We start from the raw sequence: 16,103 nt of genomic DNA, 5'->3' as shown, positions 1-16,103 counted from the left end.
GTAATTTTTCACGTAGTGTGCGAATTACACTACGACACTCGCCCCCGCCGAACCCGCACATCCTCTGGTATGTGCCGAAGTCCCCGATGCTTGCTATTCACCTTCATCCGAAACTTCCTCCAATTCTCCCCTTAACTCGACTATGAGTTGTAATCCACTTTCCTCGCTTTCCGCATCACCGCGATCTTCGTCTGATTGCTCCTTCTTGTCGGTCTTGTCTAGGATCACATAGGGTTCTTCTTCAGTCCGCTTCTTGAAAATCTTCACCCGTTTCCCGACTATAGGCACTCGTATCATCGTTCCATCCAACTCACATAGTCGGTAAGTTCCGTTGTCGAAAACTTTCCGAACCTCATATGGGCCGAACCACCTTTTTGTGAACTTTCGTACCATTGTATGTTGATGATCCAAACTACTGTCATAGACAATCACCCAATCTCCTTCTTCAATCTTCCATGGTCGTAGTCGGTGCTTGGTGTCGAACCGGCTTTTGTTCTGGAGTCACGCTTCTTGTTGTCGGCATGACGCTTCCACTACATCTTCCGGTCTTCCCTCCAGTTGTCGTATATGGACCGCTAGTAGTTCTTCCCGGCTCATCTCTTCCTTCCATCGTAGCATTGTCCATGTCGCGATTGCGGTTTCCGTCAGCATTACCGGTGCTTGTCGGGTCATAAGTTCTGCTGGCATATAACTGGTTACGGAGCTATGCGTTGTCCGATCCGCCCATAGTGCATATGAGAGCATCTGCGGCCAATCCATCACCCTTCCGTCGCATGCTTTGGCAAGTGCTTTGACGATCGGACTATGTCCTCACTCGACCTTCCCGTTGGCTTCCGGATTGTATGCCGTTGTTAGTGTTAACCGAACTCCATGTTTGGCGAAGAATCCCCTAGCTTTATTAGAGTCAAGTTCTCCCCGATCCGCAATCACTTGTCCTACGCACCCGTACCTGCAAAACACTTCTTCCAAAAGAAATTGACATACCGCAGAACACGTTTTTCTTCGTAGCGCCCGACCTTCTACTTGATTTGTGAGATCTTCCCGAGCTAACACCAAGTACTTTTTGTTGGAAGACAGGTCCCTCCGGATGGGAAGGGAGAAGAACAGTGATGATGAACAAACTTGGCCGAGGCCGAATCCAGACGAGGAGTACCCGACTACGGAGAGCCGGATGGTGCAGACCCGGTGAGAACCGGATGAGGAGTACCCGGCTACGAAGAACCGGATGGTGCAGACCCGGTGAGAACCGGATGAGGAGTACCCGGTTTATGAGCAATCCCGGCAAGGAGCACTGGAACGCGGTCAAATGGATACTCCGGTATTTGAAGGGCATTTCAAATATGTGTCTCTGATTCGGCTCCGGAAAACCTCAACTCAACAGTTTCACCGATTCGGACATGTCAACTGATGTGGATACCAACCGGTCTACATCCGGGTATGGAATGACATATGCAAGGGGAGCTGTCTCGTGGCAGTCGAGGCTGCAGAAGACGGTTGCATTGTCAACCACGAAGGCGGAGTACATGGCGGCTGTGGAAGCCGGCAAGGAAATATTATGGATGAAGGACTTCATCGGAGAGCTCGGTATCCGGCAAGATGAATACCGGCTCTATTGCGACAGTCAAAGTGCCATCCATCTTGCTAAGAATGCGGACTACCATTCCCAGACGAAGCATATCTTATAATACGCTAGTATAACTTTAAAATTCATAATACGCTAGTATAATGATAAGGCTTAACATTATTAACATGGAGGTGCAAGGTTCAAATCTTGCCCTATGCATGTAATATATAATTTTATACTTTCTTCTATTTACAAATATGTCTCTTCATCTGGTGAGAGACTCTCACCGGCCTTCTTCATCCGGCTCTTGCCGGTTCTCGCCGGTTTTCTTTATCCGGTTCTTACCGGATCCTTCTTACCGGTCCTCTTCGTCCGTTTCTCACCAACTCTCACCGGCCTTCTTCATCCGGCTCTTGCCGGTCTCCTTACCGGTTTCGGTCCTCATCGGTTCTTCCTTCCGGTTCTCACTGGGTACTCCATATCCTATCCGGAGAAACCAAAAATGTAATTTTTCACGTAGTGTGCGAATTACACTACGACAATGTAACCGCATTAGCATTTTCCAACAGTCATTTCCAAGTTGGAGTCCTTGCGGGGTGAGCATCTTTCATAGTTCGGAAAATAAATTTGGATTGATTAAAATACAAGATGATAAGAAAATTTTGGAATAGTTTGGACGAGAATTGGTTTCCTATAAGTTATTCACATATTTGGTCTAGGATACAATGACTACCATCTTTGCAATGAGCAACTAATGTTTTGGAGTCTTAACTCTTCACCTAAGGCTGATTGTTGACCACACATTTGCAATAACTTGGAGGCTTGCCAAGGTAAAAAAGAAATGATGTTTTCATAAGCCAATTAATATATTTGCATGCAATGTGGGTGGTAGAAAGGGCTACAAGAGAAAGGGGAATTCTAAAGCTCATAACTTGGTGGCAACCTCTTGTGCAAGTGTATTATCATTCCCGTCTCCATTTTTAGCTACTTTGTGTTTATCTATCCAAATATGGTTGGGGAATTATACTTAGGAGATACCTTAGGAAAGAGGAATGTTGTTGGTGAAATGTGTTTCTTTTGCACAATGTTGGCGAAACATGGTTGGCATCTATTTATCACTTCTTTGGTGGCAAGATCTATTGCAAAACATTTATATGCAGTTCTATAACTTTGGTTTCAAAACCCATGTTCCAATTGGTCTTTGCATAAGTGGAGTCCAAATAACTTTCATCACACTTACAAACTATTTTTGCGTTCCTAAGGTATTACAAGTTATGGCATAATTAGCGTTTGCAAAAAGTCATTGTATTTCAAGCACAATTTGGGGTTCAACAACATATAAGAAGATAAAAAAGTAGATTACTTTAAGAATTCTCGTTGTTGGAAACTTTCAAGATGTTATTACAAGAGGAGATCAAATTATGTGACTTGGTAAGACATCATGTTTGCCTTTTGAGTATAAGAAGATAAAAAAGTAGATTACTTTGAGAATTCTCGTTGTTGGAAACTTTCAAGATGTTATTACAAGAGGAGATCAAATTATGTGACTTGGTAAGACATTGTTGAGAACTTGACGTTCCTTATGTCCAACGCTCGGCCACAACCGAGATTCTTTACATACACAGAAAAACAGGTAACGAAACGCGATACAAAAGAGGAGAAATGGTACACAGGAGGTATACGTGGAAAACCCCAAAATAGGGAAAAAACCACGGCAGCCCACAAGCTGCAAACTGTCACTATGCAGAAATATACAACAGTGAGATCACTGAGGCAACAACCTTGTGCTCTCGGATCTTCGCCACAGACGGCGGTTACAACAGAGGCAACGACCTCGTCTCTCTCTCTCTCTCTGTACAGTTGCGTGCTCTGATTTCTTCTTGCACCAACAACAAAGAATCACAACACCACACACACTACAACTACAACTAAAAAGGTTTTGCCCTAAGTCATATTTATACTAATATGACTTTTCGGCTATTTACAAATGTAGCCTCGATGGGCTCCATCCGGCTCTCCGCAGTCGGGTACTCCTCATCCGGTTCATACCGGGCCTACACCATCCGACTCTCCGCAGTCGGGTACTCCACATCCGGTTCATACCGGGTCTACACCATCCGACTCTCCGCAGTCGGGTACTCCACATCCGGTTCATACCGTTTCGGCCTCGGCCGAGTTTGTTCGTCGGCACTGGTCTTCTCACTTCCCATCCGGAGGGACCTGTCTACCAACAGACATCATGTTTGCCTTTTGAGTTGGCCTTTTATACGAGTTCTTGAAGTTAATAGGATCCTGATTGGGATCCCCAAGTTGATAGCCATAGTCAAGATTCTTGTGTACAATGAAAAAATAGATCAATTGAGCCATATTAGAGTGATACATATGTGAAAGTTAGACTTGAAACTAACAACCTTATCTCGATATGCTAATAGCTTAGCACTAAGGTAAGTTGACTAAGAAAGGAAAACAAAAGGGAAGAACTCCAATAGATTCAATTTTGAAGAAGAACTTACCTTACATAGGTCATTGTTCTTAAAAGGGGAAGGTATTTAGAGAGCTTTTCGATGGGAGAAATATTACAAAAAGTTCAAGAGAACTCAAAACCTAATCTTTTAGTTTACACCTTCACTTTCAAGTAGCATAATCAAACAAAGATAAATTGTGTCAAAGGTCAAAGCTACAATAATTTTCAAAACAAGGATAAATTTCCATCTTTTTAGCACCTAAACACGAATTAACATTATATCATTAATTGTCTACTCACATTGACAAGCTTATATTGTAAATTGTAGTAACCAAATACAACATCAGTATGCAATGGACATGATGTGAAACAATTTCATCAAATCCAATAGATTAAACATGAGAGTGATGATTATTGAACTCTTGATTGCAACTTTTGTAGGAATGTTGTGCTTTATACGTTGTGACAAGACACGTCCCTTGTTTTAGGCTATTCATAACCATTTCATAAGGATTAGTATTGCAAGATCATTATACTTAAGACATTCCTATAAGACACGTTATTTTCTTTGGTCAACTTATGCATATCGTTAGTCCACCTATGCACATCATAAGTACTAGTATTGGGTATGTGATATTATTGCACTTATCACGTCTCATTCTTTAATTGGATTGTGGTTAACAACCATATCAACATTGTGTCACATGGTTGCTGGATATTACGAATTGCACACTTCACATTTTTCACGAGTTGACCCCTCGCACTCTTGCCTCAACATTAATGATGACACATAAATGTTATAACTAAACAAATAAGACATTAGGATAGTTTTTCACTATATTCTATGGAATGTGCACAAGTTGTTTTCTAAAATATTAGTGAGTTGGAAAACTATTCTTGATGATTTCATAATTTCCATTCACATGCATGACACCATTCACATGTATCTGGCATGGCAGGCACACAAGTATAGACTTATTCAACACTCCAAACAATGGAAGCATATGTATATGTTTATTTTGTATTGACATAGCCTTTTGTCATCCAAAGCTATCATTTTCAACCCTCAAGCTGTGAAAATTACCTCAGTAACACCAACCCAAGTGAAATTGAATGAGAAACATGTAGAATTTTTTAATCAACATAAATTCTAAAATTTGATACTTGAGACTTGCATATGGCAACATTAGGTTACACATTCTAAACTATAGTGATGAGGACATCATCTTTCCACATTTGGCTTGTTGCATATTTAGAGAACGCAAGCATGCATTTTAATGCTAGGAAACTACATATTTAGTATCATGTGTGTTCACTCGTGTGATACATTACGGGCATTCTTTCACCTTGTATTTTAGTACATAGTGTTCTACGCCCACAGCTTTTGAATAACTATATCAAAGAATTATAATTTATTGAGTAATTGACACAACATGCCATGAGAAAATATTGTCGTAAACTTACTATTCATTGTTATTAATAATGCATATATTCTATGTCACAATGATAACTTTTCTAAATGTATGTGTCATTGTATGTGTCATTGTGTTTTTATCGCTTAATACAATAATGTTGAAGTAGGAAGAAAAAAAAAGTATTTTTTGTCAAAAGAAATTGCCTTTGAACACTCTGGTTGCAAGGCTCACCGATTTCCATGTAAGTTTTCCTTTTATGTGACCTTTCAATTGAAAGCTTAGAGCATTTCTCATGTAAGGCCATTGTGGGTGTACAAGATTGTGTAGGTTGAAAAAAATGGAAAGGCACAATATATGATGACCTTACAAGAGAAAGTTTGTCACCTGTCTCTCCTTGCTTGCCATCTTCCTAAAGAGTAGGTGAAAATGCATTTGGGCATGCATTTGGGAGAGGTAGATATACCTAAATGAATGTTGCAAAAAACTAGGCTTGAACAAAGGACATTCATAAGGCATAACATGGTAAGAACTTTTAATGCATAGGGTTTGTTTTGTCAATGTGCATTGCGAATCAACCTAAACCTATAATACAATATGGTGCACGTTATCGTTTTCTTACGAAGATGGTTACATTTTTACGGTGCCATTAACATGAAAACAAAGAAAATATCCCTCTCACATGTAAATCGAGTTGTTTTAAATCCATTTTGGGAGCTTGGAGGTAAAAATAATAACTCATGCTCTCATGATGAGGAGATATAGATAACAAGGTTTTCATGGAATTTTCTTTTGTATGCTAGAATTAAGAGACTCCCTTCCTTCTTTGTGCTCATCCATAATGAGCTTCAACACGCTAAGGTCTAAATGTAATGCAAGTGGATGTGGTAGGTTTGAGAATTCAACACGCACACTATGTTTTTAGTGTTTTTATATTATTCTTAATTCAAAAAGAGCCTCCCTTTCGTTATTAATGTTCAATAATTAAACAACGTTACCCCTTAATGGGGAGCAAGCAACCCGTGATGGGCTAGACAAACTTCTATTTTTTTTTTATTGCAAGATCTTGATTGCGACTAAATTTTCCCATCTACTTCTCTTTTCTACGTCTCAACGAGAGACATCATGAAATTTGGGAAGCACGTCGTCCTCAAGGGGATATGAACCAACCAAGTGGGCGGGGGCGGGTGATGGTTCACAAGAATAAAGAGTTATGTATACAACCTAGCATGATAAACTTGTAGATGTAGTGATGTGTGAAATACTCATTAGCTAGGGATGTGTGCAACGAGGGGGGGAGGAGGGTACCTACTAGCCAGGTTGCATGTGCAAGAGAGCACATGAACATACTCACGACGATTATGTTTCTTGTTTACAAGAGCACTTTGTGCCATGTTCATGGACATGTGCCTATGTGGTAGGGTCCTTCTCACTCACTATCAATGGTATGACGAGGAGCTAACAGGACGGAAGGGACACCTACTAGTCAAGACATGCAACAGGGGGAGGCATGTATCAAGGGGCCAGTGACATAGCAAGGCTTCAAGCTTATTCGCCCATTAAATAATGGTATATGCCGATCAACTGTCGTTAGGCTACAACCAACAAATTACAATGGGCTCAGCCAGTTGTTGAGGAGTCAAAGAATGAGAGAGGTGTGAACATAGTGAAGCAATCGAGAGATGATACATGCATGCATGCATGCACACATACATACACAAACAAACAAACATAAAGACAGAGACATACACACCACACACACATGCATGCATGCATGCATGCATGCATGCATGAATGCATACATGCATACATAATACACAAACAAACAAACATAAATACAGACATACACACCACACACACATGCATGCATGAATGCATACGTACGTACGTACACATACACACATACGACATTCATATATATACATGCATAACTACATACATACATGCATACACACACATACAAACATACACACCACACACATGCATACATACATACATACATACATAACTACGTAGTAAAGACATACACAGATGCACACGTACGTACATATTCGTACATGTGTACATACTAAATCCAATCGCTACTTTCTATATAGTTCATTAATTTTGTTACATAAAAATATCATAGAAAAATCAAAGTCAAAGGTTTTTGCGGGGTACGATGAGCACGATGACAGAAACGAGAGAAGAAGAAGAAGTCGTACAATTCTGTTCTGTTCCGTTATCCACGGCAGGGCCAATCTTGTAATTTTGCTAAAATTCCCAATTAATCCAATTAATTCTCAATATAATATATATATATATATATATTCTGTATTTAATTTATTTAAGAAACCCCATTTAATCCAGTTAATTCTCCATTGTTTCTATTTTTAATTTAATTTTTAAATTTCTTATTTAATTTATATGTGTCTGTCTTTTTATTTATTTTTTAACTTATTTAATCTCTTTATTTATGCATATGTTCGTCTACATATTTTTATTTTTTATAATTTTATAACTTTATTCGTTTGAGGTTATTCTATTTCTTTATTTTTCTATAATCCCATTTTATTTTCGATAAATAACAAAAAAGCAAAAAATCCCAGACGCCCACATTCGTAAACACGTGCGAAATTTGCTTTTTCTTTAATTTAGAATAATTATCCAGATAAATTAAATTAAATAAAAGTTTTTATTTTTATTTTTATTGATTGAGTGGCTTGATTTCCGGCTTTTCCACGTCACCGATTAATTTTCTGACTTTAATTTTCCCAATTTTAATTTCGGATTTTGATTTAATGATTTAAAATTAGATATATTTCTGAGGACGCCCATCCTTCCTCGTCATTTCTCCTCTTTCTCTCTCTGATCTCTGCTTCTTCTGCTTCTGTTCCATCTGATAATCAATTGATCAATTGATCTCTAATTGCTGCATCTTCCTGCTTCTTAAATCCCTGCATCTCCTCATTAATCTTCTTCCCCTCCCTCCCTAATCCAATAATCCAACCCTAATCCACTATATTTATGAAAACTCCCAACCCATCCATCGATCTATCGATCAATCAACCAGAATCCAACCCTAATTCCCACTATCAATCAATCAATCAAACCAGATCTAGTATTAATCTGATCCATTAAAGCTTCCAAATTCTAGGGAAGGAAGGTAAAAGGAATCTACAGCAAGAAAAGGAGGAGGGGATTTGAACTAAGTTAACCACTACTAGAAAAAAGAAGATTGAAAAAAACCCTACCACACCAACAAATATGGTCACACTTTTCTCAACATGTTGGAAGGTAATAGAGCACTATGTCCTACGCCAGCCGGGCGCATTAACCGCCAAGGCGATCGATAACTACCTCCATATTAACCTAATCCACGATCAGCCGGACGCGCTCCTATGGCATAAAGATCTTAATTTGTACAAGCCCGCGTATAAGCAGCACACGGCGTCCAACCACATGGCCGGTGATTTGTCCGTGGCCGTGGTTCAAGCCAATGCCTCTCTCGAAGACCAATGCCAGGTCAAGGTCGGCCCGTACGCTACCCTCATCGGAATCTATGATGGACACGGAGGCCCCGATGCGTCCCGCTTCATCTCCCACCGCCTCTTCCCCAAGATCGAATGTAAGACTGATTGATAATTATGAGAACTTAACCTTTTGGCATGTTTTTGTTTGTGATTTGTGATCATGATGCTAGTTACAACCACATGTCATTTCATGAATTCATAGTGATCATTTGTGATGCAAACTCACAATCATATGTTATTGCACGATTGTATGTTATCATTTGTGATGCTACTCAAATCCTTTTGTTATCACATGATTGTTAGTGATCATTTGTGATGCTTACCCACAACCATATGTTATTGCATGATTGTTAATGATCATTTGTGATCTTACTCACAAATTTTTGTCATCACATGATTTTTAGTGATCATTTGTGATGCTACTCACAACCATATGTTATTGCATGATTGTTAGTGATCATTATACTTACAACTACATGTTATCACATGATTGTTAGCAATCATTTGTAATGCTACTCGCAACCATATGTTATTGCATGATTGTTAGTGATCATTTGTGCTATACTTACAACCACATTTAATATGAGGATTGTTAGTGATTTCTGATTCTAGTTACAACCACATGTTATGTCATTCGATTCGATCTAGTCATATATAACTGCTAAGTCATGCACAGATCTCTAATTGGCTTGGAAAATTTCCACAGTTTTTGCAAGAGAATCCGGTGGCGTATCGTCTAAAGTCCTCATGAAAGCCTTCAATGCCATGGAGGAAGAGTTCCTGGCCTTTGTGCATCGGCTCTGGCGAGTCAAGCCAAAGATGGTTTCGGTGGGATCATGTTGCCTTGTGGGTGCGATATGCGGGAACCGCCTCTATGTCGCTAACGTTGGAGATTCAAGGGTCGTGCTCGGGACTTTGTGCCCGAAGAAAAATGAAGTAATCGCAGTGAGATTGTCTGAAGAGCACAATGCGAGCAATGCCGAGGTCCGCAAGGAGCTAAAAGCACAACACCCCCATGATTCGCACATAGTCACACTCAAACATGGTGTGTGGAGAGTCAAAGGCATCATCCAGGTGAGTGGTGGTAGTGTTAAGTTGCAAACAAAATTTTTAGTATAGAGATCCAAAGCACATGCTTTTCCAAGCATTTGATTTTAACAAGCTCTATGGATTTTCTCATGAACCATAGGTTTCGAGATCTATAGGGGACGTGTATTTGAAGAGTCCAGAGTTCAACACCGTTGACCCTCTCTTGTCCAATGCGGGTGTTCTTCCGTTGACTTTCGACAAGCCAGTGTTGTCGGCCGAGCCATCTTTGTATGAGAAAGAGCTCAGCCCCACGGATCGCTTCCTAATCTTCGCATCAGATGGGCTTTGGGACATGATGTCGGATCAAGAAGCAGTAGACATTGTACAAAAAGGCCCTAGAAAAGTAAGTCATGCTTCATCTAGTCTATTTTACCATACACATTTACATAAATATTGCCTAGGCATATATTGGGCATGACATGTTGTGATTTGTCTAGTTCTCAACACATCCATGCTTGTCAATATACAATGCACAACTAATGGCTTTATTTTTGCACAGGGTATTGCAAGAAAAATCGTGAGATGTGCTCTCAAACAGGCAGCTCGCAAATATGCGTTGCAATACTCTGAGCTTAAGAAGATAAAGCCAGGGGCAAGAAGGAATTTCCACGATGACATTAGTGTAGTTGTGGTTTATCTCAGTGGACATAACAACAACATGATGCAACACATATATGCCACATCCAAGTATAGGTCATTAAGTTGTCATGCACAGGAAAGGGTTAGCTGTCATGTGAATGCTCCTCTCGATATTTCGTCATCTGACATTTTAGAGAGTCTGTCGTCAATGTGACATGAAGAGATATTTCTCAAGACATCCCACGGCTTATTTTGTTCATGCCAACATTCTTCTTCGAATTCGAACATGATCGTGAGAGTTAATTAGTGAATTAGTTCTCATGTTTTGCCAAGGCCAGTCTTGTGATCGCCAACAAAACATGACCTAACCATATCTCTGAAGGATAAAACTTTACTTATTTTTTGGACTATGTGATCAATGTAAATTAACCCTAGTATAAATTGTAAAGCTTATGGCAATCTTAGCTTCCCAATGTGAAGGAAAAACATACAACATATAATCTTTCCTTTGTTGAAACCAAGGTACATATGACTATTTGTATATATATGACCAAGAGCTTACACCCACATAATACAATGTGTTTTGTCCTCTTATTTCAAAAATGTATTGGTGAATTATGAATTAGTATGCAAGACAATGAGTGTGAGAGAGACTATGTGAGAGAAACCTAGAGAAATGAGAAGCAAAGTATGAGTGAATGATGAATTTTTGTATAGTGCAGATGGGTAGTACTTCGTTTCACATTATGTCAAAACATTTAAAGAGGATAGTCCAATTAAATTCTTTGACAATTAAAATATTGACTCCAATGAGTTTCATCAATCAAGGCTTCCCAAAAGTATGATACCCAATCAAATGACTATAGAACAATGTTAATTCTTAGATTAATGTTATGTATAATATTTCTCAGATCTAATTAGTGATTATGAAATTTCCAATTATGTCACTAATGTGATGAAGAAAATAATTATTTCCTTGATCCCAATTCATGGATTTTAATTCTCTTGTTATTAAGAGCCTCAACTTTGACTTTTTTATTTTCTCAAACGTAATAGGCATATTTAAATAACCTTCCCGAATACCCAAATAGTTTCCTGGATGGCATGTCATGTAAAAGTTTCATTCTTTTTTGTTTGTCAGATTGGCATAGGATTATACTAAAATACTATCAGTCCTTACATTGTTGTCACTACACCTAGATCTATATGTCAGTTATTAATTACCATTCAAAGTTTGTTGTTTACTTATATGATCATGTCATGTGCTCATGAACCATTTGCTCATAAGTTTATCGCTAAATTAGTTCTAGACCTTGGCATTTGATGTTTGTATAAATGGATAAATTATTGTAAGTGCATGCCATGAACTGATGATGCCAACTAATATGTATTGAACTTTTTAGATGCTTAGTTGGAAGGAACGTCTTAAAGTACTCATATTCCTTTGGATGTGCATGAGCTAAAGGGGAGTACAATTGTTATGCTTCGTCATAAGATTCTTAGATAACCAAACTTTATACGGAATGATGTATTGGCTCAGCCATAAAGTCGCACATGCCAATAAGAGTATTACCCAGATGATGACTTATGAAATAAGACAATTGGATTTGTCAGTTGGCAAAAATACGAGACATGTTCATATGTGAGGATAAGCTAACCAAGACGCATAAAAGTATGTCCAAAAAGCTACCCAAATACTTTATTTGAATAGTACATGTACTTTGCTTCCAATGATACCTACACTTTTTGAAGAAAACGATGCTCGTTTGCTTGCAATCTCAAACAAAAAATCACTAGGAGAAATTTGCATGTCAAAACGGTTTCATAAGAAAGTTAGTTAAACATGTACATTGTGATTAAGGGATAAATGTGTATTTATTAGTTCGTATATTGCATAGTCATTGTAACCATATAACACAATAACTCGTTTGGAGGGATATATAAATGATCGTAGAATTTAATTTGGACCTCATGTACTGCAATTACGCTAATTAAGTGGGCCCAATTTGTTATGTGCATAGTTTACACCCATTACTTTTAAAGGAAAATTTTGACATCAATGCTTTCCTAATGTAATAGTTTGACTACCACATACATGTAACAAGGTGTTTTGAAATTGCAAGTGAACACAGATTATCCCAAAGTGAATGTTGCAAGGATCATGAATGTACATATTGGATAAGAAAAGAAAGGAGGATAAAGAGTCAACGAACAACGGAGGGGGTGGGGGAGGAATTCAAGAAAGTAGGAGAAACCTGATGCAAAAAGCTAGACGAGAAGGAGATCAAGACAAATTTGCCTCTTCTTCGGCATAGAACCACTACATGATCCCATTTATGTATTAAATTTCTTGAGTTTTACCAAGATAAATCATACATTCATAGGTACATCAAAGGTGCCGTGTCTAATGTATAAATGCAATGTTTTCACATTGTATCACTATCATGTATTGCCATGCTTTAGTGACTTGGGAAGTGAAGTGGATGGCGGAAAAATGTGTTGACTTGTCTCCAACCTCAAGTTGCTCTTGTGTTATTATATATATATTAACACCAAACTCTTTTCTATATACTAGCCTTTAATTCTACACATACAGAGAGACACATACATCAATGTCAACCGAGTTGATTGTTTCCTCATATACCCACTTAAATGGGAGAGGGTGGTTACCTTTTCGGCTACAAAGTTTAAATTAAATTCACTGAACCCTACATTGAAATTCTCAAGAACATGTTTTCGTATCAAAGTGAATGTATTATTTTTAAAGGAAAGTCAACAACAAGACACAGCATGCTTACATTACCCTCAAGGCTTAGATTTTACACATTTAAGGTACCAAATTGACTCACACCTTTGTTGATCGCCTTATAAATTTCCATAGTGAGGTACTTTTTGTTTCTAGTTAGCTTTGGGTACTAAAAATTTTCATTCATTAAAATCTTCTTGACATTAGGTTTGTGGGTACATTTGTAGTACTTTTCAATGTTTTTATTTTATTATACTTTCCATTTGGATTTGCTTTAGATGATTTATTGGAAGCATTGTTGCAGTTTCTTTTTACGTGAACTTCATGGTCAATGTTCTATTGTATATGTCTTGTCGTTATAATTTTATTTTTGTGAATCGCTCAAGAGATATCGTGTATATGCTCTTACAATCAAGCGCACACAGAACACGTTTTTCTTTCTAGAAATGCATTGCATTACTAGTACGACACCTTAAAGTGGCACACGCATCTGCATCCATGCATGCATCACACATGCACAAAAATATGCACACATACCCATCCATCCCTCCATGCATATGCACATACTCTTATTTGTGGATATGCAAAAACAAATTGCACATGATACCAACATATAAATGATATAATGGTGAATGCATTAACTATTTCTAATTTATAGTAATTGCATTAGGTTTACTAGCAAACAACTAAGTTTATCACCTTTAAATATGTATTAAACCTAAGATATCTATTCATGGCTTGGTTTGTATTTGACATGTTTGCACATGTCCATAACGATTGATCGTATCCAAGAACATGCAAACACATACCTTCTTTCCTTGAAATATGAAAACTTGCAAAGCAACTCTTTCTCCTTAAAATATGGCCTCTTTTTGGAAACTAGTGGTTGAGAGCAATATAGTTGCCATCCTCAATGAAGGAGAATCTTTCAGTGACCTTTGTAGTTGCAAGTTGTGCATGGGAGTTTGTTAACTTGGGGGACATCTTGTTGGAGTGAATGCAAAGAAAGTTGTATATTAAATGAATAATAAAAACTCAACCAAACGAAATCTCAAGTTTGCATCTTTTGAGATCAAGATGCTTACCTCGGCTTCATAGATCTCATTGAGGCCATTCTGGTAGAATGAATGAAAAAAAATGCACAACAATTTGTAATTAAATGGCATGAAACTTTTAAATAACCTATAACCTAGCTACAATTCCAATTCTTTCAAATTTCAAACTTAAAGGAGCTTGTTTTATAGAACATAATTGAATTATTTACATCAATGTCAAACACAAAAACGCTTACCTTCAAGAGAAGCATCGCATGATGTTTGGAGTTGGCCCACCTTTTTCATATATTGCCATTTAGATTTGCACTTTTATATATTTGATAGATTTCGTGTAATTAAAACCTTAGCACGATCAAACTTTCTTCACTATTATGTGATGGCTTTCTTTGTCACCTTTCTTTACAAAGAAGATGTTGAGAGGGCCAAAAGAAGCAACCCCTCAAAGGTGATATAGTATCTAAAACAACCAAGGCCAAAACTTTCCTCACAATAAAAGAGAGAAGCATGAATTAACTTCAATGAATACAATGCGAAGACCACCTACAATGAAGGAAATGATTGTCAACGCTTGGCATATGGACGTCAAGGAAATATGTAGTATGAAAGGTACACCATTTGTCATGAACCTATGAATAAACATGGAAAATATGTGAAAATACATGAGATACAAAGAAGCTTGGAGAGAGAGAGGGGGGGGGGGGGATGTTGTTCCAAGAGGAGATAGACTTATGTCATCTAATTTTACAACACTTGAGAGGGTTTCCCTTGGAGTATCACTACTAATGATAGCAAGAGTTGTATTATCATCTTATTTTTAATAATAACATCGATTTACGAAGAGAGAGAGAGAGAGAGAGAGAGAGAGAGAGAGAGAGAGAGAGAGAGAGAGAGATGAGAATACACACGTGTGTGTGAAATAGGAGCAGAACCACCGAGTACTTAAACCAAAGAGGATGGGATGGACTCAAATTGTCACCTTCGGGCCTTGAACCTCATAGGGCTCGTAAATATGCCATTATTTCTCTTTAACATCTAGCGAATGGGGCCTACTTTATTGTTGAATGCCAAGTTAATCATCCTTTGTCTATGGAGTTCCCTAATGAAGGGGTTGGTAACAGAGTTGGGGGAGATGTTGATTTGTCAGAAATTGTGGCTATTATGGATGAAGGAACATCGTTTGGAGCATGTAACAAGGATATCCCACTTCGAAGTTTTGGGCTTAGAATAAGGGAAATCAATTGGTGGATTCGCTAAATCAAAATCTAGTGCTTATAACTACGGGAGAAAAAACAAATAGTAATGGTTTGCAACATGTAAAAGGTAAGTCAAAGGAGAATGCAAGGAATATGCAACGTAATAGTTTTTCCACTACTCTTGAGATCGCTTGGTAAGTTAGTTTAAGAACAAGGCAGGGGTCTCAAAAAGTTCCTTGGTTGGCAATGACAATTTAGAGATAAGGGATTACCCCTTTGACTTCAATTTGACATGAACAGGTTGTAAATCCATTGAATCCTCTAGGTTTTCGTCAAAGTAGAAAACCCCCAAAAAAGGTTTTTACAAACGGCCCCAAGGATGCGGTGCATGAAAACACATTTACAACTTTGGAACATGTTTTGACTAGTTTTATGGCATTGATTGCTTTGAACAAGAATGGAAGGTACTTAACTCTAAGTATGGATGTG

General features: G+C 38.1%; 1 protein-coding gene across 1 annotated transcript; it reads left to right on the top strand.

Moving 5' to 3' along the window:
* The first annotated feature begins 8,497 nt into the window (after positions 1-8,497).
* Positions 8,498-11,212, top strand: LOC147865951 (putative protein phosphatase 2C 46). Its single transcript, XM_087316284.1, has 4 exons — positions 8,498-9,047; positions 9,659-10,026; positions 10,142-10,384; positions 10,541-11,212. Exons 1-4 carry the CDS (start codon positions 8,687-8,689, stop codon positions 10,832-10,834), a joined length of 1,266 nt encoding a protein of 421 aa, XP_087172410.1. The 5' UTR covers positions 8,498-8,686; the 3' UTR covers positions 10,835-11,212.
* The last annotated feature ends 4,891 nt before the right edge of the window (positions 11,213-16,103 follow it).

This window comes from Azolla caroliniana, unplaced genomic scaffold, assembly GCF_043228905.1.
Source record: "Azolla caroliniana isolate FFs.n. ecotype wild unplaced genomic scaffold, voAzoCaro1.0.p SCAF_3, whole genome shotgun sequence".
Taxonomy (NCBI): Eukaryota; Viridiplantae; Streptophyta; class Polypodiopsida; order Salviniales; family Salviniaceae; genus Azolla; species Azolla caroliniana.
This window is presented reverse-complemented; position numbering and strand designations above follow the sequence as displayed.

Bases quoted from the DNA above. Each gene is read 5' to 3' on its own strand.
- LOC147865951 (XM_087316284.1), top strand. From the start codon at position 8,687: ATGGTCACACTTTTCTCAACATGTTGGAAGGTAATAGAGCACTATGTC. The intron at 9,048-9,658 runs GTAAGACTGATT...AAATTTCCACAG, and splicing joins CCTCTTCCCCAAGATCGAAT to TTTTTGCAAGAGAATCCGGT. The intron at 10,385-10,540 runs GTAAGTCATGCT...ATTTTTGCACAG, and splicing joins TACAAAAAGGCCCTAGAAAA to GGTATTGCAAGAAAAATCGT.